Genomic DNA, 25,631 nt, shown 5'->3' with positions numbered 1-25,631 from the left:
AGATTAAAATTAGCTGGACAATAATTTAATCTTTATTTTAAAACTAGACAGTTATAAACACACTGGTTACATTACATTGTTGTTTAACAATTCTGATTACACAGTGACCATGGACAAAAAATAAAGTCGAAATTACATTACATGAGTCAATACATTATGGGGCAGTTTGCCGGACAAGGATTAAACTAGTCCTAGACTAAAATGAATGTAAGAGCTCTCCAAACTCAAAACAACTAAAATACATAAAATAAAATACACCAGTGTCCTTTGTTTTGCCTCAAAATGCACACAAGTAATGTTTGTTATTTCCTATTTCCTTTCCTAGTTATATTTCCTAATTAAACTAAGGCTTAGTCCTGCCTTAAGATAATCCCTGTCCAGGAAACTACCTCTGTTACTTCTTACTGGTCTAGAAAAGTTATTTGAAAGTAGTAAACCCTAACATTCTTAAACATAAAGATTTCTAAAATGATCTTTGTCTGGCTGTATGGTTTCATGAAGAACCTTTAATATCCACAGAACCTTTCTGTTGCAAAGATTCTTTGTAGTGGAAAAAGTTCTTCGGCAGTGGCAGTCGGTGACTTTTTTTTTCGAGGGTGCACGACATGTATTTAGTCATGTGTGTGGCTCCTCATGTCAAAATATGTGTTTGGCGCATCATATAAACCTATGTGCATCACGTGTCATGTCAAAATACGTAATAATTTATGATAAAAAGAGATGCTCACGTTTGCCAGATCCGCTTAATGTCATAATTCAATTCAATTCATTTTTATTTATATAGTGCTTTTCACAATTGTTTAATTGTTTCAAAGCAGCTTTAATTAAAGCTAGAGAAAACCTGTCCTGAAAAATTACTGGACAACATAAGAAGCAAAGTACAGCTGGTAAGATTAATCAAAGTTTAGTGTTATGTGAATGTCTTGTGAGTATTTTGTAAACGTGAGCGTCTCTTTTATCATAAACCCTTTCAATGCGTGTGCAGCAGGCACGTATTTTGACATGATGCACATGGTTACATGATGCACAGAGCGCATATTTTGACATGATGAGTCACACATGACACTTCGAACACATATTCTAAATTTGTGCCCCCTTGGAAGAGAAGTCACAGGCCGCCACTGTTCTTCAGACTATAAAAAGCTAAAATTCGTTGACTGAAAGGTTTATTGGGGAATCAAAAATGTTAATGACATCACTGAATAACCCTTTATAGAACCTTTATATTTTTTAGATTGCATATCAATAAACAGAGAATATGACCTTTCTGACTCAGCAGCCTAATTGTTATCTGTTTTTAATGAATCAAAAAACTTCTGGATTTGGTATGTGTCACTTCTGTCACGCCGAAGCACTTTATTTAGTCGGTTTCTGCAGGTGTTCCATTCAGTAGACACCCGATTCAGCATCAATCCTTGTTTGTAATGCTCAACTGCTGTTGACTCACAGTTTAACCTGTAGAGTTGAAAGTCTCCATACATGCGATGCCAGGCTTGAAGATCGGCTGGTTTGAGGTCAGGAAGGGCCAACAGCTCCTTGAACTTCTGTTCTGCTTTTGCAGTTTGCTTTACTTCTGAGTATCTTAGAGCTAACTCCAACTGTGGGTATATGAAGCCTGGATTTAAACTAGCACCCTTCTCTAAATGGTGAATGCATAGGTTAAGCAATCGTGGGTTGTGTATGTCTTTTATCTGCATGGCTTTCCAGCGATAATTGTTGGCAATCTCGTGATGTAAACGCGAAGAAACCGGTGCTTTCCTCAGCGTTCCAAGCAAAACTTCCAGGGCCATGTCATAACACTGTTCTTTCTTCATAAATTTGGCAACACGCAAAACGACACCAAGGTTATCCGGGGCCATTTTAAGCGCTTTTTTCATGTATTCCCACGCTTCAGCGTTCCTGGTGTTCTTGTAGCACTTAAGTCCCAAATATACATAGATCATTGCATTGTCTGGGTCCAGTTTCAGTGCTTTCTTCAACTGGACCACAGCAGGAGACTCATCAAAACGTACACGCCTGAACTCACCAACCTCCAGTCCCTCCAGACGGAAAAGAGAAAAGGCATAACCTGTGTTCCATTCTTGGTCATCAGGATCTTTTTGTACGGCTTCAAAGAAAATTTCCTTGGCTCTAATGTAAGATTTTTTAGAAAACTTAAGAAATGACCAGGCCTTTTCACTTTGAACCTCTCTGTGAAGATCTGTTGGAGATGAAGTGGGAAAAGCTGTGAAAATATCTTTCACTTTCTCTACATAGGTTTGGACTTTGGCCACATTTCCCATGATACTGTGCACCCATGCTAAGTTTCCATACGTCACGATCAAATTTTTTTCATTGCCCGAGTGTTCCTTCTCTGCTAGTTCCAAGTTTTTAAGTGCCTTGTCATTTAAACCTTGTAGATGTTTGATGAAGGCCAAAAAGTTGAATTCTCTGTGTTTTAAATTTCCTCCATATTCACATTGCACTGCTAGTATTTCACAGACTTTGACATCAAGGAAATTAAGATCAGCATCTTCCTTTCGCAAGCCCCAAGTAAAGTGACAGGACAGTTTTTTAAGATCCTCCTCCGACATTTCTTAATGAAAGCAAAGAGAAAAATAAATGTATTTTTCCAATTTATTATTATATTTTTGCAGATTTTTATTGAATTGTGTTCTTTTTAAATGTATAATTTATTTTAAACCAACTAGATGATTTTCAGATTTTTATATTATAGAAAGATCATTAAGCACCAAACAATAAATGTGCAGTAAAAGTTAAATACTATTAATATATATATATATATATATATATATATATATATATATATATATATATATATATATATATATATATATATATATATATTATTTTATTAAAAGTATTTGTTGCTTGCAAGCAATAATTATTAAAAACAAAAACTGTACTGAACAGCCTACTGTATCAATATCAAATACTGTAACGAAAGCCATCGACATTTAAATACAATAAAGCTAAGATTAAAATAAATAAATTAAAATAAAATCATATTTAAAAAAAGAGTAATTTTACGATTTTTATATATTAATATAGGCTATATTAATAGGCTACATTAATATATATATATATATATATATATATATATATATATATATATATATATATATATATATATATATATATATATATATATATATATATATATATATATACACACACACATTACATTTAAATATGCTTTTTTTTATTTTTTTATTTTAATCTTAGCTTTATTGTATTTAAATGTCGATGGCTTTTTCGTTACAGTATTTTATATTGATACAGTAGGCTGTTCAGTACAGTTTTTGTTTTTAATAATTATTGCTTGCAAGCAACAAATACTTTTTAAAAATCCTAATAACAGTATTAAAATGTACATGTGATAAGCCTTAAAACAAATAAAACGCCTTACCTTTTACAAATAGATGAAGCACAGGCTCCTCTGGTGATGTTATGTCTTCACATTGTCTCAGTACACGATTATATAATCGGTTATCTACTGCACTTTACCTATTTTGGGTTAATATACTAGTTAAGTTTCGCTTTCCACTTAAACCCCAGAATACGTATAAACGAAACTGTGCGACTCACTGCAGTGCTACAGTTAATTTTAATGTCCTTCTGTCTAACATAGATCAGCTGTCTGACATTTACTATTTTTTCTTTATATTTTTTTCGTTTATCTCACTTTTCTCCGTCTTTCCCTCTAGTTAAACCCTAACTTTAAGGCTGTTTTTTGCCTTCTTATATGTCTCTTTCGTTGTCATGTTGATTTCTATTTTTGTCATAGTTTCGTTTTCCACATGTCATCTTGTTTGTGTTTTGTAAGTCCTTCTTGTATCTCTCTGTATTTTGTATGACGTAACTTTTTTTACAATGTAAAGCATCGCGAATATCGAAATAAGTATATTATGCGGCGGATTATTATTTAGCTTTTTCAGAATGTTTAATGCCACAAAACAGACGAGAATATTTATTTTAAAAGAATAACCTTAGAAAATATTTTGGGATGAAAACAGTTAAACTGGAAACTTTATACAGTAACTTATACGGAAGAATGTCTCCATCTAGCGGCTAAACCATGTGAACTGATAAACCTGCTGGCACGTGCGTGAGTGTGGCAAGTTAGCAAAACATTGAATTTAACTTACAAATAATATAAAATGCGTTATTTTACAGATATTGCTTGCTGGTTGTTTCAGATTTTGTTGACAACAGTTAGTGTAGCAGTGACGAAGAAGCAATAAGCTGGTTAGCAATGATAAGGTCTTATTTATTTTCATCGTCACAGACAGTCCGTTACAAACAATGAGGTAAACGCTAGTTTTCATTCCATTTACATTTTATGTCAAAAAGTCTCGTTTATCTTTTGATAGCTAAGGTCAGGCCATCTCCAATAGTGAGCATACACAGATCAATCCGTTCATCTTTGTGTAACTTTTTGTTTAGTCTGTCAATGGTTTGGGAGGAGATATCATCCGGAGCAGGGTTGATGACACTCCCACCCCAGAGCACCTGACAAACAGAGACAAAGGTGAGTTTATACAGTATTTACTTCATCGCTTCACAATGATACCAAACTCTAACAAAGTAGAAATACTAAAACCAGAGACCAGCTAAAACCAGCCAGTCACCCTAGGTGTTTTTTCTGCAGGGATTATGAAATCCAAAGGTCTATTTATTTGTAGAAATCTTTTCTATCTTGTTGTAATAAAATTTTGTATAAATAATAATATGCCATCATATTTCCCTGCTGAAAAAAAACAATAAAACCATTACAGAAAATTCTAATGGTTTCCATTAAAATACCAATTAGGAACAAAGACCAACAAAGACCAATACACTGTAGTGTGTTTTGGGACATATTCCATTAAAACCAAAAAATCCCAATAAAACCAATAGAGTACACTGCTAAATATGAAACATTCTGCAATTCATGCAAAAGCTGCTAAACGCCACCTCCATCAAAAATGAGATAGGCCTATTGATATTAGAGGGATAGTTCACCCCAAAATTAAAATTCTTTCATCATAAACCTGTATGATTTTTTTCCCTGATGAACACATTTTGATAAATTATGGTAAGCTCACAACTGATTGTAACCATTGACTTCCATAGTAGGACCATAGTAAGCACCATTAAACTCAATGCTACGAGTGAGCGAGCGCCCTGTGGTAAGATGGCCGACAGGTGATGCCGTTAGGGACTCGGCCGTAAGACATCTAGCCTTTATACATATCTATGGTCACAATATCTTAATAAAAAATAAATTCATACAGATTTAGAACAACATGGGGATGAGAAAACGATGAGAGAATTTAAATTTTCCATTAAAAGTCTGATAAAACATCTTTATTTATAAGAAAACATGTTAGATGGACTTAAAGGGTTTTACATCTGAGCTCTTCAATTATTTTCTTGTTTTCATACTTGCAATATTTGTGTATTTAGATGTGTGGAGAATATTTAGTGTCAAAGAAATTTTGCACACTTCATACTTACATTATCAATAGCTATTATGCCACCTTTTCGAACAAGCTGGAGAGACTTTTCATAGTATGTTTCATAATTCTTCTTATCAGCATCAATGAACACAAAGTCATATGTTCCATTTTCAGCAGCAGTTAAGAGTTCATCTATAAAGACAATGTTTTTAGGTTTTACTTTGACCCCAAAAAACAAACAAACAAACAACAGTAATACATTGACATTGTATTTCATCATACCCAAGGTTTGTTCTGCAGGTTTAATGCGAATATCCATTTTATCTTCCACTCCAGCCTAAAACAGAGTTTGCACTTATTGCTTTTGTATATAATGTTGCATTGTATATTTCATGTGTTTGATAAGGTGATATTCCTGTTGCTAAGAAAATGCAAGAGACAGCACTGTGCTTGTTTGGCTTTGCTAATTGTGTAGATATCAGCACCCAAATGGGCATTCCCATTCATCTCAGTCAGCGCATGGTAAAGTCTGATGGACATTTCTGCATCTCTCCCTTTCATCACTCCTGGTCAATTCGGCTTTAAACTGATGACTGGATTCTCAGTGGCAAGCAGAAATCAATATTGAAAATGAGATGTGTGTAGGTGTTTGAGGTGTGTGCAATATTGACGAAAAATGCGATAGCATGCTGACCATATTTATATTCGATATGTGGTACTGTATTTCTGTTTTTCTACAATCTATTTAAATTGTATGAGAATATATTTAAATAAATTTTATAGCCAACATATGTTTCATAATTCCCTTAAAAGAAAGCATCACACCAACTTTTGAAAGCTATGTTTTACTGTTGCATAAAACAAATCGGATATTTAAACAATGTAAACAAACAAACAAAATATTTAAAATAAATATCACGGCACATGCACGCATTTCCCAACTAACATCCACGTGTTAGATAATATATTATCCCCAATTACCTAAAACTTTAACCATACGTTACTTTTTGATGCATGCATTAAAATTACATTTCTTATTTAATGCAAACCATTGCGATATGCACATTAGCAATACTTCAGTAATTTTGATATTTTGCGCATCTTCAATAGGTGTTTATGTAAAGTTTACAGGTACCTCATAGTTATCTGACAGACACTGATGGATCTAAAAATAAACTAATGTATTTAAGTTCAGTAGCCTCTTTTTTTTTATGGGATAATTTTACAAACTTGATGAAATATAGGCATATTCAAAGGCATACCTCCGTAAAAAAGGCCTTTGCTGTTTTCACATATTCCTCATTAATTTCACAAGCCACCACACGTCCGCTTTCAGGTACTACTAGAGCCAGATTTAAGGCGTTGTATCCTGTGTACATGCCTATTGATGAACCCAAACATTATTTTATATGATTAGTAATTGGGAAAGACATAATAATACATAGTTTTTAATTGTTTGTATTGCTTCCATTCACCTATTTCAATTGTTTTATTGGCCTGGATCAGTTTAGCAAGATTAGCCATAAACTGAGCTTGCTCAGGTGCCACCATCATAATATGCTTGGGATCCTCCATCGTTTTCTTAAAACAGAAATATACAGATGAAAATGAGGATATGCTGGCCTCTAGTGTTGGCATGTGTGATTACACATAGATATACTGTAAAAAATGTGAAAATGCCTTATTTTTTGTTATATATGATTTAATTTATTGACAAGTATGGGAAGTCCTTCTATACATACCAGTCGTAGTTTGGTTAGGACCGGATGCTCTCTTAGAGAGTTATTCACTACATATTGTAGCAGAGGATTATCTCCTTTGTGACTTTTGCTGATAAGGGTAGATCTGCATATTGCTACACAAAGTCATTTGACATTATATACAATATTAACCACTGAAGCATTTTTAATCAGTTTTATTATGTATTATTTGTTATGTTTAAATGATACATTTATCTAATACATTTGTCCAAAGCAAATGTAGAAATGAGGAATATGACGTTTTAAAAGTACATGCTTAAACAGAGTTTTGTAATTTAGTTTTTATAAAGTTGTATTTGTTATTCATATTTTTATTATGGTCATAATAGTAACACAAATAAACCTACCTGTTAATGCCAATAGAAGGCCGAAAGTACAAAGCGTCTTCATTTCTGGAGCCAATCGTGAATGACAGACACAACAGAAACAAATCACACTATGATGTGTGCATGTAAGACTTTATACTAGCTGAGAGGGAAAGTCCATGTTTTGTTTGTTTGGTCTCCTAAGATAAAAAGTCTCCAGTTTGCAAGCTATTGATTTTAGCAAAGTTTACTACAAAGTATTTAAATTCAGTGGCTGCAGGGCATGTGTTGATACCCGTCCCGAATACAATTCTGCATTGTAGGTCATGATATGGAAAATGGAGAATGGATTTTTAATACCATAATCTGAGTAGGAGTAGTTAAATTCGATTACATTCAAATGTATTTCTATAGCGTTTTTTATCCTTTTCAATTGTACTAATACAGCTTAACGGTAAATACAGAGAAGTAAAGGCAATTTGAAAAGAGGTTTATAAATCGATTAAATATTTGGTATTACAACAAGTACAAGTACACCAGCCGCAAAAACAATCAGCTGTAATACTCATAGTGCTATTAAACAAGATTGTTTATCAAATGTTTTCATAACCTGTATATATTAGCAGTAATAACTGTAAAAAGTTGTCTGTATGATTATAAACAGAGCTTGTTCTCAGTTTTACAATGACATTTCTGAAAAATTAAATAGTTACTCGAGAAAAGGTGCATTTTTCTTTAAAAATATTTGTTCAAAGTTTCTTAAAGGGACAATAAGTAGGATTTACCCCATCTAGTGGTGAAATTGTATTTTGCATTCAAATGAATAGTGCTCTCTAGCGCAGTGTTCTTCACTCCCAGCCCTGGAGAGCCGGTGTCCTGCAGAGTTTAGCTCCAACCTTAATCAAACACACCTGAGCAAGCTAATCAATGTCTTCATGATCACTAGAAGATCACAGGTAGGTGTGTTTGATTAAGGTTGGAGCTAAACTCTGCAGGACACCGGCTCTCCAGGATTGGGAGTGAAGAACACTGCTCTAGCTCCTTGCTTTTTCAAATGCGTGTTCAAAAACTACGGTAGCCGTTATGTACTCACTGATCTCCTTGTCCGTTTTAGGTGGTTCACGTGTTCTGAAAAAAAACGCGTTGTGGAAACGTGTTGGTAGGCTAGTGCTTTTTGTCCCTGTCTGCTAAGTAAAGAAAAGAAATTCTAAGCTTACAAAGAAAAGTCAGATCACTGGCAGAGGTCATTTGACACCAACGAGGACATTTTTATGAATAAAGACAATGATTTTGATTAATAAAACACTTAAAACCCTATTAACTGTTCCTTTAAAGGGATAGTTAAAAATACTAAAAGCTCACATAACACACGCTGTTTCTGCATTTCTGATGTTAATCTGGAGTACTTATAGAGTAACATTTCATCCTTTATATCTCCGAAGAGTCTTTAGTTTAATCAGATTTATAAAAGAAAGATTAGCTACGTACGAAAAAGAAGAAGGAGGAGTTACTACAGCGGGAGGAGCGAGTACGAGTCATGCAACACTATACAACACTGTTTAACTTATGATTCACTACATGTTCGTGTCATTTATATAATATGCACGTGCCTTTTCCAACATAAGACAGAAGTCTTACTTACCGCATGCAACTCATGACCCGGTTGGGACTTTTACCATTTACCATGAAATCCAGCGCATCAAACACACACGCAAAACTCTGCTGCTACCCCGGATAATAAACTATATCCATTGTTTCCATAAGGCTGGCTTTCTTCTCCTTACATCCAAAAACACACTTCTTCTTTCTTGCCATTGTTTTGTTGTTGCGTGATGTTTGTAAGTTCTAGTGTCTCCCGGTGATTGACGGGTGGGCGGGGTTTTCCAGGGGAAGTGCCCATATAAATAAGTGATACGTAGAAACCCCTGAAACGTCAGCTGGACCCGTAATTGAAAAAAACTTTCCGAAACTTGTACGAACCCTGGCAAAGTTCATTCGGCACAGAAATACTCTTTAACACGCCCAACTGCTTTTTTGACACTTTGCCTACATTTAGCATGAGGAAACAACTCTATTACTGTGTTAATGAGTCAGAATGCATGAGATACCATTGAACCACCCCTTTAAAAATAAAAAGTATGTCATCATTTACTCATTCCCTTCCATAGTATTTGTTTTTCCTACTATGGGAATAAATGGGGCTCATGATTGTTTGGTTACAAACATTTCTTAAAATAACTTCCTTTGTGTTCACAGGTTTGTAACAAGAATTTTTGAGTGAACTATCCCTTTAAATGGGTAATCCCAGAATCCCTTGCTTAATTTTTTGATGTAGTAAAACAAGCAATCTAACCTGTGTCCTACAATACTGTGCCAATATAGTGTCAATACATGTGTGCACATTACCTAAAGCAAATTGCCCAAGACTGTGAAGTTATTGAGTAAAAATATGAGTAGTAGACTAGTTTTTTTAGGGCTATTATAATAGAATGTCTACTTAGGTGGTAACCTTATTTTAACCAGAATACCTTAGAAAACTTTTAAAATGAGTTTTAATTATCAGCTTAGTAGTAACTCACATCAACATTACCAGCCTCCCACATGCAGTAGTAAATTCAAATAAAGTGTAACTGTGTCATATGTTAAAGTTGTTTACTTCATCTCATTACTGGCATTTCAAACGGCATGTTTGTGCACATGTTTCACAATGAGACAACCGGGGCACAATGCTTAGAAAATATTGCCACTATCAGAGAGTCTCAAAGGAGAAGCGCACTTCCTCTGTCGATTGGTTAATTAGGTATTCACGGATGCAAACAAATCTCTCTGCCCACACATAAGTCATCAAGAGTGAAATATGGGGCATGACTACCGCTGTCTTTGAATCTGCTAATGCTACCCATAATGACAAGAAGAGGTGCCTGTAAATAAAGTGTGTGTTCGAGTTGGCTCGGTGAAAATGCCTGTTTTCCCCACTGCTTTACGTGACGCTAATTGTTTCTGCTACTTGTGCCAAGTACCCACTGTTCTTCGACACCGGGCCCGGTCCCTCGACTGCTTTCTCTGTCTGTTTAAGGGCTGAAAGGATGCCTCTTGCCATCTGTGAAAAGTGCCTGTTTTCCTCTTTCCGGCCCTGATTGTATTTGCTCTTCCTTTGGCTGTCAGTTCATCACCTTGATATATGCTCACAAATCCTTGCGGAAGAGTTGGATGAAAAATACAAGTAAAAATTCACCTACTACCAAAACAAGAAAGGAAAATGCGCACGAAACAGTTGAAACAAAATAATTCAGCAGGTTGCTTGCTTGTTTTCTCCAAACGTGAGATAAAATGGTATTTCATATTTTTCATACAGAGGAGCTTTCTTCTGATTTGCATTTAGAGCTGCCGACTATATAGACAAAAGGCCACAATTCACATACGTTTTATATAATATCAATGGATATAAGCATATGAGAAGCCACATCTGCACATTTTAAAGCATCTTATAGTCATACACTTATATACTACAAAATGCATCTGAGGAGCTCTGGGAATCAAGTTTATGTTTTTAAAACCAGTACTATAAAGCTGTATTAAAATGAATGCTATAAACTTTACATCGACTTATGTTTAAATCTATGTATTATAGATGTTAAAGCATAGTATGCTGTACTTGCTGTCTTGCAGCAAGTGGCAGTGTTGTCTACATAATATCACATGTAGACTGCAGTTTGCCTACTGTACTTGAAAACTGGAAACACATTGTGAAAGATCACTGTTATATAGTGATCACTAACCAACAGTTTTCTGTACCAGCCGTACATGGAAACACAAAATTTGAACTAGGAAAATTGTTCAGATATAAACTTGAAACACTAAAACGAAAAAAATGTAAAAATACAAAATAATTTAAATTGTTATGATTTTAAAATTAAAATGATCTATATTCACAGCAAATATATTCATTTAACATTTACATTGAACCGCAATATTTTCCTCTGGTGTTTATTTGTGTGTGTTAATCTAATAAAATATAATTAGTAATATTTTCAGTTACTAAACGTTGTCTATGGAGTAACACAGTATAAATAAATTAATCTAAGGACAGCCAAATAATACAAATAAATACAATTCGAAATGTGAGAGCAGGAGGCTTTGTGAAGCCTAATGCATCTGTGAGATAAGCTGGCAACGTGATTTTATTCTGCCTTTATATCTCTGCCTCATTGTAACAATGTACCTGGTCTGCATAAAATTACGCTTGAGTGGCAGGTGCAGTTGTTTGACTTTCAAATCACTTAGGCATCTTTTTTTATTAACCTCGCATGTAAATAAATACAGATTCCAAATCGCACACGGAAATGACAGTCCTCAAAACATCAAACAAAGCGCTCGAGGGCAATCGCACCATCGCAAGCCCTCTAATGTTAAAGGCGCTGACACCTGAAACAAGGTGCAAAAAAGACAAATGTCATTTTTTCAGAAACAATTAGCGAGAGAGCCTTCGGATTTGAGGACGGCTCGTCTTTTAGGCTGTCGGCTGCTCTGTATGGCAGTGCAAGGCTGCTGTGCAGCTCTGGCTTATGTCACTTTATATGACATCTCCTGTCTGTATAAGTCAGGCCTCTATAAGTGCTGCACACACACACACACACACACACACACACACATATATATATATATATATATATATATATATATATATATATATATATATATATATATATATATATATATATATATATATATATATACGGTATGCACTTACAAGGCTAGAAAATCTTATATTAATATTGAACCATGATGATATCTCTGTTGCTTTTAAAACAATGTTTCTTGAATTTAAGTGAGGACTATTATGGTTATTTAGATCCTACATATATTAAAATATATTATATTTTATATTCATTCAAAATGTATAAAATAATCTAAAAAGTGAGTGTACAGAAACAGTCCGATAACTACTTTGAACATTTTACTACCAAATAATTTTCTCCAACTTTTTCGATGCTTCATATGTGGCTGTATGGCGTTTGCGTTCAGCTCTGTCGGTAACATTGTGTTTGCCGAATAAGTCCAGGTCATATAAAATAAGAAAACATTTCACACCCATTTGTCTTTTAAAAGACTGCACGGCTTTTCCTCACAGAGAGCAGTGAACATATGTGATGGGAAGCCTCAATTCTTTTATCTCCATACTGCTGACACCAGGGCTATTTACACCACCCAGTGTGTCGAAAATGGATGTCCTTTTGTACAAAGTCACTTCATTTTCCCCGGCCATTATTCTTGCCTCTGCCTGTGAATGTCCTATAATTGCCATAGTTGAAGTGCTAATGATAATGTTATAACTCGGATCAATTTGCTGTGGCAATTGGACCTTTTTAATTGAGTCGATTATCAAGCCCGTGTGTGTTGAAGCTTACAGCAGAAGTGCCAAAGAGAGCTCTCAGCAGGTCGACCGTATACATGTGTGTAATGTAAGCTAAAAGCACCCCGGGCCAAAGATAAGGGTTCGGGGGGAAAGAGGGCCAGATCACAGAACATCCACTGTAATATTCCCAGACACTCGCCACATCTGAAGTTAATCCAATCATGAAGAGATGCCATACTTTCATCAGCCCCAGACATGCTAGCGTGAGGTCAAGAGCAACTTGTATTAGCACAAGGATGTCAGAGAGAAATGGTGTAGATAATTGACTTTCAGTTCCTTTTGGTGGAAACCCTGACAGCGAGTCGTCTTTATGTAAAACAAAACCGTATGCCAGTCGTGTGTTTAACAACATCGAACTCATGGGAGTGATGTCTGCTCCTATTCCTCGGCTCTTATCCGAGGGACAGCCTTGTTGAATTACCTTAAATGGAGCAGGAATGCCAACATGTCTCTGTGGTGAAGTATGATCATGCAGCACACTTGGAGGAAACATGACTGCAGGTCTTTGTCATGTCACCATGTGCTTGTGCATGAAGCTCCTGCTTCAGAGTGACCGCCTGCTGATTTGATCGACTTGATTACCAGCTAGAAATGGCTGGAGGAAGTTTTTTTGGTTTTGGATGTTTTATCTGCCAATGATGATATTTATCATGTAACGCTGAGTGCTATTGTTTAAGCGTGGCATTTTTAGATGGTAAAACACTTTTTTAACCTCAACCTTCAATTCTTTCTTGTACACTATAATGTTTGGGGTGACAGCTGAATGCCTTACAAAAAGATTTACATTGTTTACAGCAATCCATGTAAAGGGGCAGTTCTGATCTTCACATATATCATCAATAGACCACGCGAGAGCTCGCCCTGTTGAGTGGCAAATGTTCAACAAAATGGCTGGTTTTCATAGCGGGTGCTGCGAAAATGCCAGTAAAACTGACTATTATCAGCTTAAATTAAATTTAGTTGGACTTGATAGCAGAGGTAGACAATACTTAGTTACATTAGTTACATTTTCAAGCATCTGTGCTTTATTAGGTTGTTTATATTGGGAAAAATGTTACTTCAATACATTCTAAAGCATATAATACTGTGTATTCTTTAATATTGCATATTCAAATTTATTTAATACCAAATTACATTAAATTGTGTACTTTTACTTGAGTAAAAGTACTTAAATATTAAATGTAAAACAAAAACTTGTATTTATGAAATGTAATAAGAGTAAAAATGATATTAATATGCTTTGGAATGTATGTTTTACAAAGAAAAACACGGATAAAATACAAATACTTGAAAAAAGTATGTTTAAAGTAAAACCTCTGCTTGATAGTGACCCTAGCAACTTGTCAACCCACCTGTGGTCATGAATGATCTTGAATATATTTCTCCTTTCTGTGTTTTTTGGCAGTCTGTAAAACGATAGCTCTGAATTCTTGTTAATCTGTTAGTACAGTATATCGCACAACAGCTTTTTCTCATTTCGACGCGTTTTCACAGTGTTTTTGTCGATTTCACGCTGTACTCAAAAGCTGCCGCTCTGTCTTTTGCCACTCAGTGGGCGTAACCGCAGTCCCTCTCGCCGACGGTGACGTCATGTGCATTCCCTCTATAGATAAAACACCTACTGCACAATGTAGCCTTTCTGGTGGAGGCAATGTGCAGAAGTGGCCATGCGTTCACACTAAAAATTATGGGGTTTTTCAACCCAGCGTTGGATCAAAAAGGACAAACCTGGTCATTGGATTAAATTAACCCTGAAAATAGTTATATTTGACACAACAATGTGTTGAAACAACCAAGCATACTGTATGTTTAATTACAACCCAACAGTTTGAAATCCGTCCCTTTTTGACCCAACGCTGGGTTGCTATTGAATTCCTTACTTTCAGACTATTTGAGCTATTGATAAAGTATGTGTTTGTATAATGCAACTTTCACATAGAACGCGGTGTGCGCTGAGCTTGCCGCTGTGTTCGGTGAGCCAAGATGGATACCCTGTTTGAATGTCCCGTTTGTATTTGTCGCGCCGGTAATCCCCACAGAGCGCAGTGCAAAAGTTTAACTATTTTGAATTTTGACCGCGGCATGAGCACATTACGACCTATGTGAAAGCCGCATAATACATTCGATTTTTTTGCCTGTTTATGATTTAAAGCATTTATTCATTCACATTTACGTGTGTTCATTTAGCAGATGCTTTATGACTTACAAATGAAAGTACATTTGACATTTTGTCTAAGCATGTTTCATAATAAACATAAAAAATGAACTGTCCGAATCAAACGCAGTTGGAAGTACACATGCACAGCTTTTTCCAGATTACAATAATAGAGTTTGTATTTACACTCAGTACTGTGCAAAAGTCTTAGGCCACCATCACCAGCTTTGTTGTTTTAGCAAAGTTTTAATGTCCATCCATATTTATTTTTACTCTTTTTATTAGGATACAAACAGAAAATACAGGAAATATGTAAACAAAATTAAAAACACAACAATTTTCTGACATCAGTTAGAATTTAGTGTGACCTCTCTTGGCACGAAACATATCTTGATCTATTTTAAGGAGACAGAAGTCCTGAAGTCATTTGATTAGAATTAGAAATTAGGATTTAATTTTATTTAGGTTTCCTGCTATTGCTCAAATGGAAGAGGAGTTTACCCTACTTGACACTTTAGCTTATACTTTTATACAGTTTTTAATACTACATACACATTTCTTGTGTTTTCTGGTTGTATTCCTAATAAAGATACTGAGAAATAATTATATATATGATCACTAAACAATTGCAAACACATCTAATGGTAGCATGGTGGCCTAAGACTTTTGCACAGTACTGTATAAAGTTTTATTCAGTTTTAATTTCATAATTCAGTTTTAATTTCCACTATTTTTAAATTATTCCTTTATCCCTTATTTATATGAAAATGTAAACCATAAAAAAATGGAAACTATTGAAAAATGTGTGCCCAAATGTAACATTTTACGAGTGGATTAATACATTACATTTGTTACACCCCCACAGTGCGGTGTTTGCGAAAGGCCGAGCTCTAAAATAAATGTTTTATGGCCTATTTAGAGCATGTGAGTGAAAATATTCTTCAAAAGAACCGTTTCGGTTTTCCCCCCGTTTGCGTTTATATCCGCAGAGGAGAGGCAAAGTCCTTTGTAAGGATACAGGATTCCGCCTAATGTTCCATGAAGACCATGGTGAATTTATATTGATGGGACTGTTGACTCTGAACTCCATAGCCATGATTTTTTCATAAGCCGTGGGGAACAAGAAGTCAGTCAGCTGACAGGTGTTAACACTGAGAATAGCGCTGTGAATAAGAAATGGGACGTGCATAAGAGGGCGGCTGGATTTTTTTTTTTCTCCGAACGCCCTCAGAACTTGTGTTTCACAGCACACCCTGTTAAGTGTATAGCTAGAGGTTTTACTGGGATTTTGTAAACACCACAATGCATGTCAAATAGGATGAGTCTTGATAGCTGTAAAACACAGGGCCGTTGCTTGCTTATTATCTTTAGTCGAGCTCCGGAGCGATGCGCCGCGCATCCGTTCCTGCACGTCAGCACAGCCAAGCCCGCTCGGGAGAGCATTGATTATTTTGGCATGAGCTGGGGAGAAAGAGAGAGAGGTGTGATTTTTCATTTGTACTCCTTGAAAGAATCAAGAAAAATAAATATTTGTGCGCGCCTGTCGGAGGGGGCCAGATAGAGTATGTGTTTATGAGCGTGTGTACAGGGTTAGTGTCACAGCGGCTCTACGCAGAGGAACAGTCTGCCAACCCCAGGCTGAGCCGCATTCTCACTAGTCAACTTTACTACCTTCATTTGGCCTGACGAATGGCTGGCTGACTTATCAGCTCCACGGCCCGCAGGCCGTAGTGAGTCCCAGGAGCTCCGAAAGACCCGCCGCTTGCGGCCCTATACATCCGGCCCCTGCTTGGCTGCGGCGACAGGAAGGGAGGAATCTGGTGGTTGTGAGAACTCCTTCTTCGTGCAGCTGTTCTGTCGTTCAGGGCCTACCCGTGGGCTCTTGCTTTGCTCAGCAAACATACATCAGACAGATATTAGAGTAATCCAAAAGTAATACATTAGCTAGCGCGCCGGGGGACGCTCTGTTGGAAACGGATTCCTCTGCCGCCCGCCGCTTCTGTCAGGACTCTGCGCCGAAATAAAATTCCAGCTCTAAACCGCTTTGCTTATGTCATTACTTGAATTTATTTGGTTGTAATGCACCCACTATTTTATTCTTAATCACACTGCCCAAAGGATTGAGACATATTTTCAAAAGGAAACTACAGCTTGCATGCGCTTATGAAAGCAATATATTACCTAAGCACTTAGCAACCCAGAGAGAGGAAAGAAAACTAGCCGCACGGTTCTTGTAGTATGTTTATAAGACTATATTACTATCACAATGAAGCCCCCTGTGGGCTTGAGGCTATGTGTTATGGCAAGTGCTCCATCTGCAGTTGCATATCTTACCCTCAGGTTATTACAATTCAGATTTGTTTGCACCAATTTACCGTTTATTGTGTTTTATGGTTCGCAGTCTGTGCAACACTCTTAAATGCGCTCCGTGGACTAGTTCGTCTCTTGCTGAGAGAGGTGTTATCAGATGAAAGTTGCAAATTGAGTTGCGTGCGTTGCGTCGCATGCGAGAGGCAAACATTGTTTTATGCATGGCAGATTCAATAGATCAGGCGAAAGAAGGACGGGGCACATCTTTCTGCCTTGGGAACTTCAGTCAGCTGCACACTTCATGATCGCTCTGAAAGGCCCCCCTGACATCTCCACATATGGGGGGCCATATGTTTCCAAGATAGACAAGCAAGGGCAAGCAGAGCAAAAACAACTTCTTGGCATTTGGAGCACTCCGCCTCTGAACAAACTGAAACACAACAACAACAGATTCTCATGTATGCGCAGCATAGGAATTGGCTGGGCTCAGAGCTAAAGTCTACTAGATCAAATTAGACAATGAAGAAATTAAACAAAGCTTCATTGAGCTAGTAGTTGGTGCTGGCTGGTTTGGGACTAAATGGTATATGTATATTATATTCATACTTACCATAAAAATAAATTTTACTTGGGTAACTGAGTTAAATGGTTAAGCTTCACAAAATGTTGGGGTGGTTTCCCAGACAGGAATTATCTTAAGTTAGGACTGGGCCCTAGTTTATTTAGGAAATATAAGTAGTTTTAACAAACATGGCTTGCTAAAAACATTACTTGTGTGCATTGTGAGACAAAACAAAGGGTACTGATGTATTTTAAGATATGTCAGTGCAAGTTGTCTTGGACAGCTCTTACATTTATTTTTAGTCTAATCCCTATCCGGGACACCGCCCCATAGTGTTTTATGATAATAATTAAATATAGACTGATTTTGTCAAAAGTTTAAAGGTATAGTGGAAGATTTTCTTTTTCCGGGTGGATCATCAAGACTATTGGTCATCCCAGTTGTCAATCATTCTGGTGATATGTTTACGAAAGGCCATCTTACGTGCTCGTCCCCAGGTTCGCTTTCTGCGCATGCGCACTTTCAAGTGTATACGTGTGGTGGGCTACGGTTTCAGCCATTCATTGATGCTTGTGTTCTTACCATGTTTTTTCAAAATGTCTGAGGGTCGCAAGAGAAAAAGTGTCTACGGATTGTATGACAAGAAGAGAAAGGCCTCTGAAGAAAGAAACAAGACCAGAGTGTTTTTAGGAGAATATTTCACACGCTGGTGTGCGTTAAAAGCACAGGTTGGGCTTCCTACTGATGCCTCAGTCGCGAAGTTTCTACTCGACAGGTAAAGTTTGGTATGCTATTTGGAGAAATCCATTTAAAATCACTGCTAGTAAGAGTGGATGTAAGCTCTGATTAGCTAGCTATGCTAGACCTGGCACAAGTCACGAACCGCGCAGACACGGTGAACATCTCAATGTATGAGCCATGCTGGAAGCAACTTGTAAACAGAGTGAAGAGAAGAACTTGGCTCGTGCATGCTCTCTCTCGTGCACATGTAATAGGCGTTCCCTCTCTGGAGCAAAAAGTGGAGGGGCAGTTATTTAAAAAAATTCTGGAAATCGCTATACTTTTAATATTGTCTCATTTTAAATGCTCAATACTGAAGAAAGTCTAGATCACAGATGTGCTGCAGTTCAAAGTCACATTTTTAAAGACCCCCTAAAATGTCTTGAAATGTGCAGTTTTGTTTGACACGATAACGTAATTTCCCCTGAAACAGGAAGTTATGGCGGAGCATATTGAATAGCCCCTCCCCTCCCAATAAAATTTAGTTTCACCCTAGTCTGGAATCTGACAAGAAGCTGAAGTGCAGAATGATGTCACAAAAATTGTTGATTTTTGTATTTTGTAGCTGCGGGTCTTTCTGTATTTGTGGAAGTGAGAGACTGCACGGCTTGTACAGTATCTTCTAAATACAAATTTTGTCCGTTTTTTGGAGCACACTAGTTTATAGATATACAAATATACATATATAAACTTAAAGAGCACCAATTATCCTATTCACAATTTTACATTTCCTTTGGTGTGTAAGTGTGTATTAGTACATGTTAACGATATGCAAAGGTACAAACCCCAAAGTAAACGATGATGCAAGTTATCATCTCCAACGTAAATTTCTTTTCTTGGACTACAACAAACACACAGATTAGGCAACAGTTTACTTCCTGGGATTGGTGATGTAGTAAAGACCGACATTATCATAATTCCTCCGGCTTGGACTCACAGCCTGTAAGTTAACTCCTGTTAGCAATGCATTGTGTGCAAATCTTTCAAACATGGTAAGGAGCATCACATTTCCTGCTAACGTCAGAGGTATACAGGCCAATCACAACGTACAGATTAGCTGGCCAATCAGGGACACAGAGCTTTTCAAATCCATGCGTTTCAGGAAGAAAGTGAAATCTGGAGCTACAAAAATGTACGGCATGTGGAAAATAATGTGTTTTTTTTTAACTATAAACAATGCAAACACATTGTATTATACCTAATACACAAAATTACGTTGTTTTTTTAGCAATTAAGTTGTTGCACTTGAACAAAAACTTAGATTTTGATTTGATGGGGACTTTAAGGCACTTTAAGTTTGTTAACATTATAAAAATGGATTCAGACAGGATATAAAAGTTTGCAGAGCACACAGGATACTAAAGAGCCCTGTGTGCTTGAAAAGTACCATTTAGCATGGCCCTCTTGTCCAAACCCAAAAACTTGAGCAATGGAGTAAATACATAGACAGCTGGATCAATAACATCCATCCATATTCTGAGCACTGTTTGGGCTTCTGGAGAGCCAGTCTGTTGTTTCCTGCTCCATATGGGGGATGTATTTGTATCTCTCTCTCTCTCCTATGTTGGTTCCTCAGAGCTGAGTTGAATCTGTGAGACTGACAGCCCTGCTGATGAGACGATGGCATCAGAAAGCATCGTCTGACAGCTTCTGCTTGACAGCCTTCCTGTCTGAATTCGCAGCGGCTCCAGGTTCTCCTTCTTTCAGCCCTGTAGAATGAAGAGACATCCCTGGACGAGGGGCAGGGTGAGGCTGTCACTACCTGACAACATGTTGGTCGTGATGGAGCACCAAATCATAATTGTTGGAGGTCTGTTGATGGTTCACGGGCATTTATTGGTGTCAGTGTGCCATTTAAGCATAGCACAACTTCAAACATGGTCCTTACAAACAAAATAAATTACGTCTAATGTTCTTTGTTTATATTGTGTTGTTGTTTGGCAGAAAATGATGAAAGAGATAACCTGAATCATTTTGTGTTGTATTTAGTCATTTTATGAAAGCGATGATGCGTCGTGTGTACTGAGACAGGATGACAGTGTTTGTTTTGAACTTGGGTTTGAGTGAGGACTGTCAATTCGGCATCTCGGTGCCATATGTTAAAATGACAGGCCCAGAGAGAGAACAAATACATCAATCATAATTCTGTCAGCTCAGAAACACACTTAAAAGAAAATGCTTTCGATTATACAGGTTGCAACAACACACACAAATACTTGAAAAAAGCTCATGAGAACTGGTGGTAGTTTGTGTCTTTGAAATTTCTGAAACATTATTGTTTCTAACTTAAACATTAGTAAACAAATACACGCTGGTGTAATGTGGCTACTGTATGAATGGAGAAAGTTGCCCTTTAGGTACATTTTGGATTTTTTAGCACACTCTTGCATTGAAATTTTGAATTGCAATGAGAAGCTACTGTACGGTAGCTGCTACAGCACAAACATGTCATCTTCTGAGACAACATATGAATAAAACGCGCTCTGTAGAAAAGTTTGTCCAGTTAGGGCTACTGTAAAAACATTATGGTGACTTCCATGTAAGGAGACCAGCAGTGTATGTAGATAAAAACTGCTCATTCTAAGGTAATAAAAACAATACAGTTCATTATATACTGTAAGGTCTTTATACACCACTGATAATATAGTTATGTATATTATATTGCGTTCTTTCATGAAATCCTTCTAAAAGTTACACATTGCACCTTTGATAGATGCGTTATGGCAGGTACACGCCTAAACACAAGTATCACTGGGGCAAAAGCAGATCATCTGAAAATGTATGATTGAGAGGAGAAAATGTAGAAATTAATGCAAATCAATCACCAGTTTGCATAAAATAGCCATGAGATTGTGAAAAGTTTTTAAACAAGACACGAATGGGATGATATGTAACACCCTATGTTTGCATGTTTGTGTTTTTTTGTCATAAGATTGTGTTGTGTATTTACATTAACTGTAGCAGTATGATATAAAGGGCACATATTATGTCTATTTTTACAAGATGTAATATAAGTCTCTGGTGCCTAGTAGGGGTGGAACGGTACACAGAAGTCCCGGTTCGGTTCGTACCTCGGTTCAGGCGCCACGGTTCGATTCACTTTCGGTACAATGGAGGGAAAAGCAAAACAAAAATGAAGAAGGCATTTTTTTAGTACTTAAGATAATCTTAAAAACATAGGTGTCCTTATCAGTGTTATTTTGAGATGTCATGAATATGAACTGAACATACTATCTCGTATTCAAAAATGTATACCACTTTAAGTAATCTTGCACTCATCTTTCATACAAATATGGGTTCAAATGTATTACAAGTGTTACCTAAATACATTTTAAAATTACATTTTGGCCTTATTTCATATTAATGTACTAAAGAACAAAAAAATAGGCTTGTAGGATGAATTAATAGGCGTGTACGACTAAACGAGGCGCTGCAAGAAACGACAAGTGGATGACGTCAGAGTAACGCGAGAGCGATTTGAAATCAGCCTCCTCCGCAAGATTTCTCGCGGTACTCTGACGCTGATGGCGCTGCGTAAAGTTTAGCACACTTTACAAAAGCAGCTGAACTCGACAGAACTGCGCCTCGTCCATTAATTGTATATTAGCAGGACAATTTGTCTCCTACTTCTCAGCATGAGAAATACAAAGTGTGGCATGTGAGCGTGTGAACTGACTGAAATGCGTGTCAAGGTGAATGCGTGAGACTTGAGAGCCCTGATTAGATGTATTTCCACTCACATACCTAACAACTGCTGAACAACGCCGATGCACAGTCCTCGTCTTTTCCACCACTCTATCGCCTGTACTATTGTAACTGACTGGGAAACTGAAGTTTTGCCAAACTTGCGATCTTAAAGAGGCTGGCGGAGCGTCTCTTGTGGAACACCACTTGCCATCCTCGCTATCGCTGCTCGACTGACCGGTGTTGACCTGACAAAAAACTGCAGAGTGCCAGAATGTAGGCGGGCTCTGATAGAGCGCATACTGTACATAGGCGGAGCTCGGCTGCATCGGCGCCAATCAGAGCTTCAGAGCTAAAGCGGGGCAACAGATTAGCTGTCCATAAAGAACCCGCGTATCCAACAGTAGTTCCGCATTACATTAATTATTTTGCACGCAAGTTTTTTTTATTTTCATACCGTGTATTCTCAGTTTAAATTCATGCACCGAACCGTGACCCCCGTACCGATTCGGTTCGAAACGAATACATGTACCATTCCACCCCTAGTGCCTAGATTGTGTCTGTGAAGTTTTAGCTCAAAATACTCCACAGATCATTTGTTATTTTATGTCCAAAATGCCCCTATTTAGGTGAAAGCAAAAAGCGCTTAAAGGTGCAGTGTGTAATTTTTAGAAGGATCTCTTGACAGAAATGTAAAAAAATAAACAAAACTATATTATCGTGGTGTATAAAGACCTTTCATAATGAACCGTTATGTTTTTATTACCTTAGAATGAGACGTTTTTATCCTCATACACAGAGGGTCCCTTTACATGGACGTCGCCATTTTGTGCCGCCATTTTTTTTACAGAAGCTCTTAACTGACAAACTTTTTTACTAAGTTATCTTCAACGGTGATATGTTTGTCCTGTGGCGGCTACTGCAGCTTCTCTATGCATTTCAAAAGCGAGGGGTCAGCTGTAAACTGAGTTGTCTGTTGCAATTTGCAACCTCACCACTAGATGGCACTAAAATTTACACACTGCGCCTTTAATTTGTGTACTCTTAAATGCAAATGAGCTACAGCTGCTAGTGTTGGGAGATATGCCCCATTTTGAGATGGTCCTATTGTCAGTCTGTGAGATCACCGATACACAATAGTATCTGGGGGGGCGGGACAATAGTTTACTCATTTATTTGTTTATATTTTACTCATTTAAGTCACTTGATTCGTGGAAAAAAAGAATAAAGGGCAAGACTGTCATGACCGCAACCTTCTTAAAACTGATGCCATTAATCAGAGCGCGGAAAAACCCATTTGCTCTAAAATTTCCTGCGTGCCGGGAACAAAACACTCGCTGGTGTAACCGTCTGCGTGCTAACAACCTCTAGGACAAGGAAATGTCAGAGCCGCGCGTATTACAAGCTTATGTGGGAGGAAGAGTCCGAATCATGTGCATTTCCGAAGGAGTCCATGCTGCGCGCATTCGGGTCTGAACAAAAGTCCAAGACGTGCGCATTAAGTCCTGGGGCCCTATTTTAACGATCTGAAACGCAAGTGCGAAGCGCAAAGCGCAAGTGACTTTGTGAGCGGATCTTGGGCGCTGTTGCTATTTTCCCGGCGGGAAAAATTACTCTTGTGCCAGGCGCAAATCAATAAGGGGTTGGTCTGAAGTAGGTTCATTATTCATAGGTGTGGTTTGGGCGTAACGTCAAATAAACCAATCAGAACGTCATGCAACATTCCCTTTAAATGCAAGTGCGCAAGTTCCATGGCGGGTTGCTATTATTATGATGGATTTGACAGGCGCACGCCAGGAGCGGTTCACAGCCGAGGAGACCAACGTTCTTGTAAGAGCAGTCAAAGACAGAGAAGTTGTTTTGTATGGGGATGGGAGAAACCCGCCCAAATCAGAGTCGGTTAAACAGGCGTGGGAGGAAATAGCCACAATTGTCTCATCAGCTGGCATCCCCAGGACATTGCGCCGCATGGGCTACAATGATGTCAGGAGACGGGGGAATCCCAAGCTTGCCAGCATAAATCGGGCACGCCGTGTAACGGGAGGTGGATCTGCCTCTACACAGGACCTGACGCCAGCAGAGGACATCGCTGCGTCCACCCTCACCGCTGAAAGCCAAGAACCGCAAGCAGTCCAACCCCAAAGTACACTTACAAATCAAGTTCACATACATTAATGTTTCTTATGAAAACATTTTAATAATTATTTACATAAAATATACGTAATACAGCCACACAACAAACTTATGAAAATATTTGAATCGTTATTTGCATGATAATTTTTTAACGCAGCCACACAAAATAAATAAAAACTATCACCACAATGCTCACCACAATGATTTCCCTTATCTCGTGTGTTAATATTTTTTATTGTAACAGTTTATGATTTTCAAAAATAAGTGTTGCATCTGTGTAGATTAAATAAGCAAAGTGTGTGCGTGTTGTGCATGCTATACATTGTGGTCAAGCATGCGCCCTTAAAATAGCATAATGAACAACGCGCAACGCGCCACTGATATTAGACTAGTTTTTTCTGGTCAGTGGTGCTATTGTTTTTTGAAACTGCAAAATAGCATCAGGGATGGTTTGTGCCAGAACACGCCTCCTTTTTAGCGCTGCCACGCCCAGGGAGCTTGATTCCCTAGTTTGCCAACGTGCGTCTGTGGAGAAAAAAAAACGCTGTGCGCCGGTGCAAAATACGAATGATACATGCGTCACTGACAAAGTCAATTGCGCTGGGTGCAAGATAGGGCCCCAGGTGTGTGCGAAAAGAAATCTCCGTGCGTTACAAGCTCTCTCGTGACATATGCGTGCCAACACACATATATGTCTAAACACCTTGAGTGGATTTTGCATAATATGGGGCTTTTAAAGAGCACCAATTCATTGCTAAAAAACAACGTTATTTTGTGTATTTGGTATAATACAATGTATTTGTGTGGTTTATGGTTAAAAAACACATTATTTTCCACATACTGTTAATTTTTGTAGCTGCAGATTACACTTTCTTCCTAAAACGCACGGATTTGCAAACTATGTGTCCCTGATTGGACAGCTAATCTGTACGTTGTGATTTGCCTGAATACCTCTGACATCAGCCGGAAACATGACGTCCCTTACCATGTTTGAAAGATTTGGTTGCTAACAGCACTTAACTTACAGGCTGAGTCCAAAGCGGGAGGAATTATGATAATGTCGGTCTTGTCTACATCACCAGTCC

General features: G+C 37.5%; 3 protein-coding genes across 5 annotated transcripts in view; 1 reads left to right on the top strand and 2 right to left on the bottom strand.

Annotated features, from left to right (window-relative positions):
- Positions 1–9: 9 nt before the first annotated feature.
- Positions 10–3,564, bottom strand: ifit8 (interferon-induced protein with tetratricopeptide repeats 8). The gene is made up of 2 exons (XM_055170580.2): positions 3,410–3,564; positions 10–2,575 (listed from the first exon to the last, which is right to left on the bottom strand). The coding sequence occupies exon 2, from the start codon at positions 2,571–2,573 to the stop codon at positions 1,281–1,283; it is 1,293 nt and encodes a 430-aa protein (XP_055026555.2). The 5' UTR covers positions 2,574–2,575; positions 3,410–3,564; the 3' UTR covers positions 10–1,280.
- Positions 3,565–4,249: 685 nt separating this feature from the next.
- Positions 4,250–7,706, bottom strand: comtd1 (catechol-O-methyltransferase domain containing 1). Its single transcript, XM_055170581.2, has 7 exons — positions 7,549–7,706; positions 7,184–7,296; positions 6,917–7,022; positions 6,704–6,822; positions 5,724–5,778; positions 5,500–5,633; positions 4,250–4,512 (listed from the first exon to the last, which is right to left on the bottom strand). The coding sequence occupies exons 1-7, from the start codon at positions 7,589–7,591 to the stop codon at positions 4,360–4,362; spliced, it is 723 nt and encodes a 240-aa protein (XP_055026556.2). The 5' UTR covers positions 7,592–7,706; the 3' UTR covers positions 4,250–4,359.
- Positions 4,393–25,631, top strand: part of lrmda (leucine rich melanocyte differentiation associated) — a 479,502-nt gene continuing 458,263 nt past the window's right edge. The window contains exon 1 of one of the 3 annotated variants that reach the window (XM_073873058.1): positions 4,393–4,531. The gene's annotated coding sequence lies outside the window, so the exon portion shown is untranslated. The remainder of the gene's footprint in view (positions 4,532–25,631) is intronic. The other 2 variants (XM_073873057.1, XM_073873055.1) reach the window with 2 other exon arrangements.

This window comes from Misgurnus anguillicaudatus, chromosome 11 (genome assembly GCF_027580225.2).
Source record: "Misgurnus anguillicaudatus chromosome 11, ASM2758022v2, whole genome shotgun sequence".
In the NCBI taxonomy this organism is placed as follows: domain Eukaryota; kingdom Metazoa; phylum Chordata; class Actinopteri; order Cypriniformes; family Cobitidae; genus Misgurnus; species Misgurnus anguillicaudatus.
This window is presented reverse-complemented; position numbering and strand designations above follow the sequence as displayed.

Bases quoted from the DNA above. Each gene is read 5' to 3' on its own strand.
- ifit8 (XM_055170580.2), bottom strand. From the start codon at position 2,573: ATGTCGGAGGAGGATCTTAAAAAACTGTCCTGTCACTTTACTTGGGGC.
- comtd1 (XM_055170581.2), bottom strand. From the start codon at position 7,591: ATGAAGACGCTTTGTACTTTCGGCCTTCTATTGGCATTAACAG. The intron at 7,023-7,183 runs GTATGTATAGAA...TTCTGTTTTAAG, and splicing joins TCCTAACCAAACTACGACTG to AAAACGATGGAGGATCCCAA. The intron at 6,823-6,916 runs GTGAATGGAAGC...GTTCATCAATAG, and splicing joins CAATAAAACAATTGAAATAG to GCATGTACACAGGATACAAC.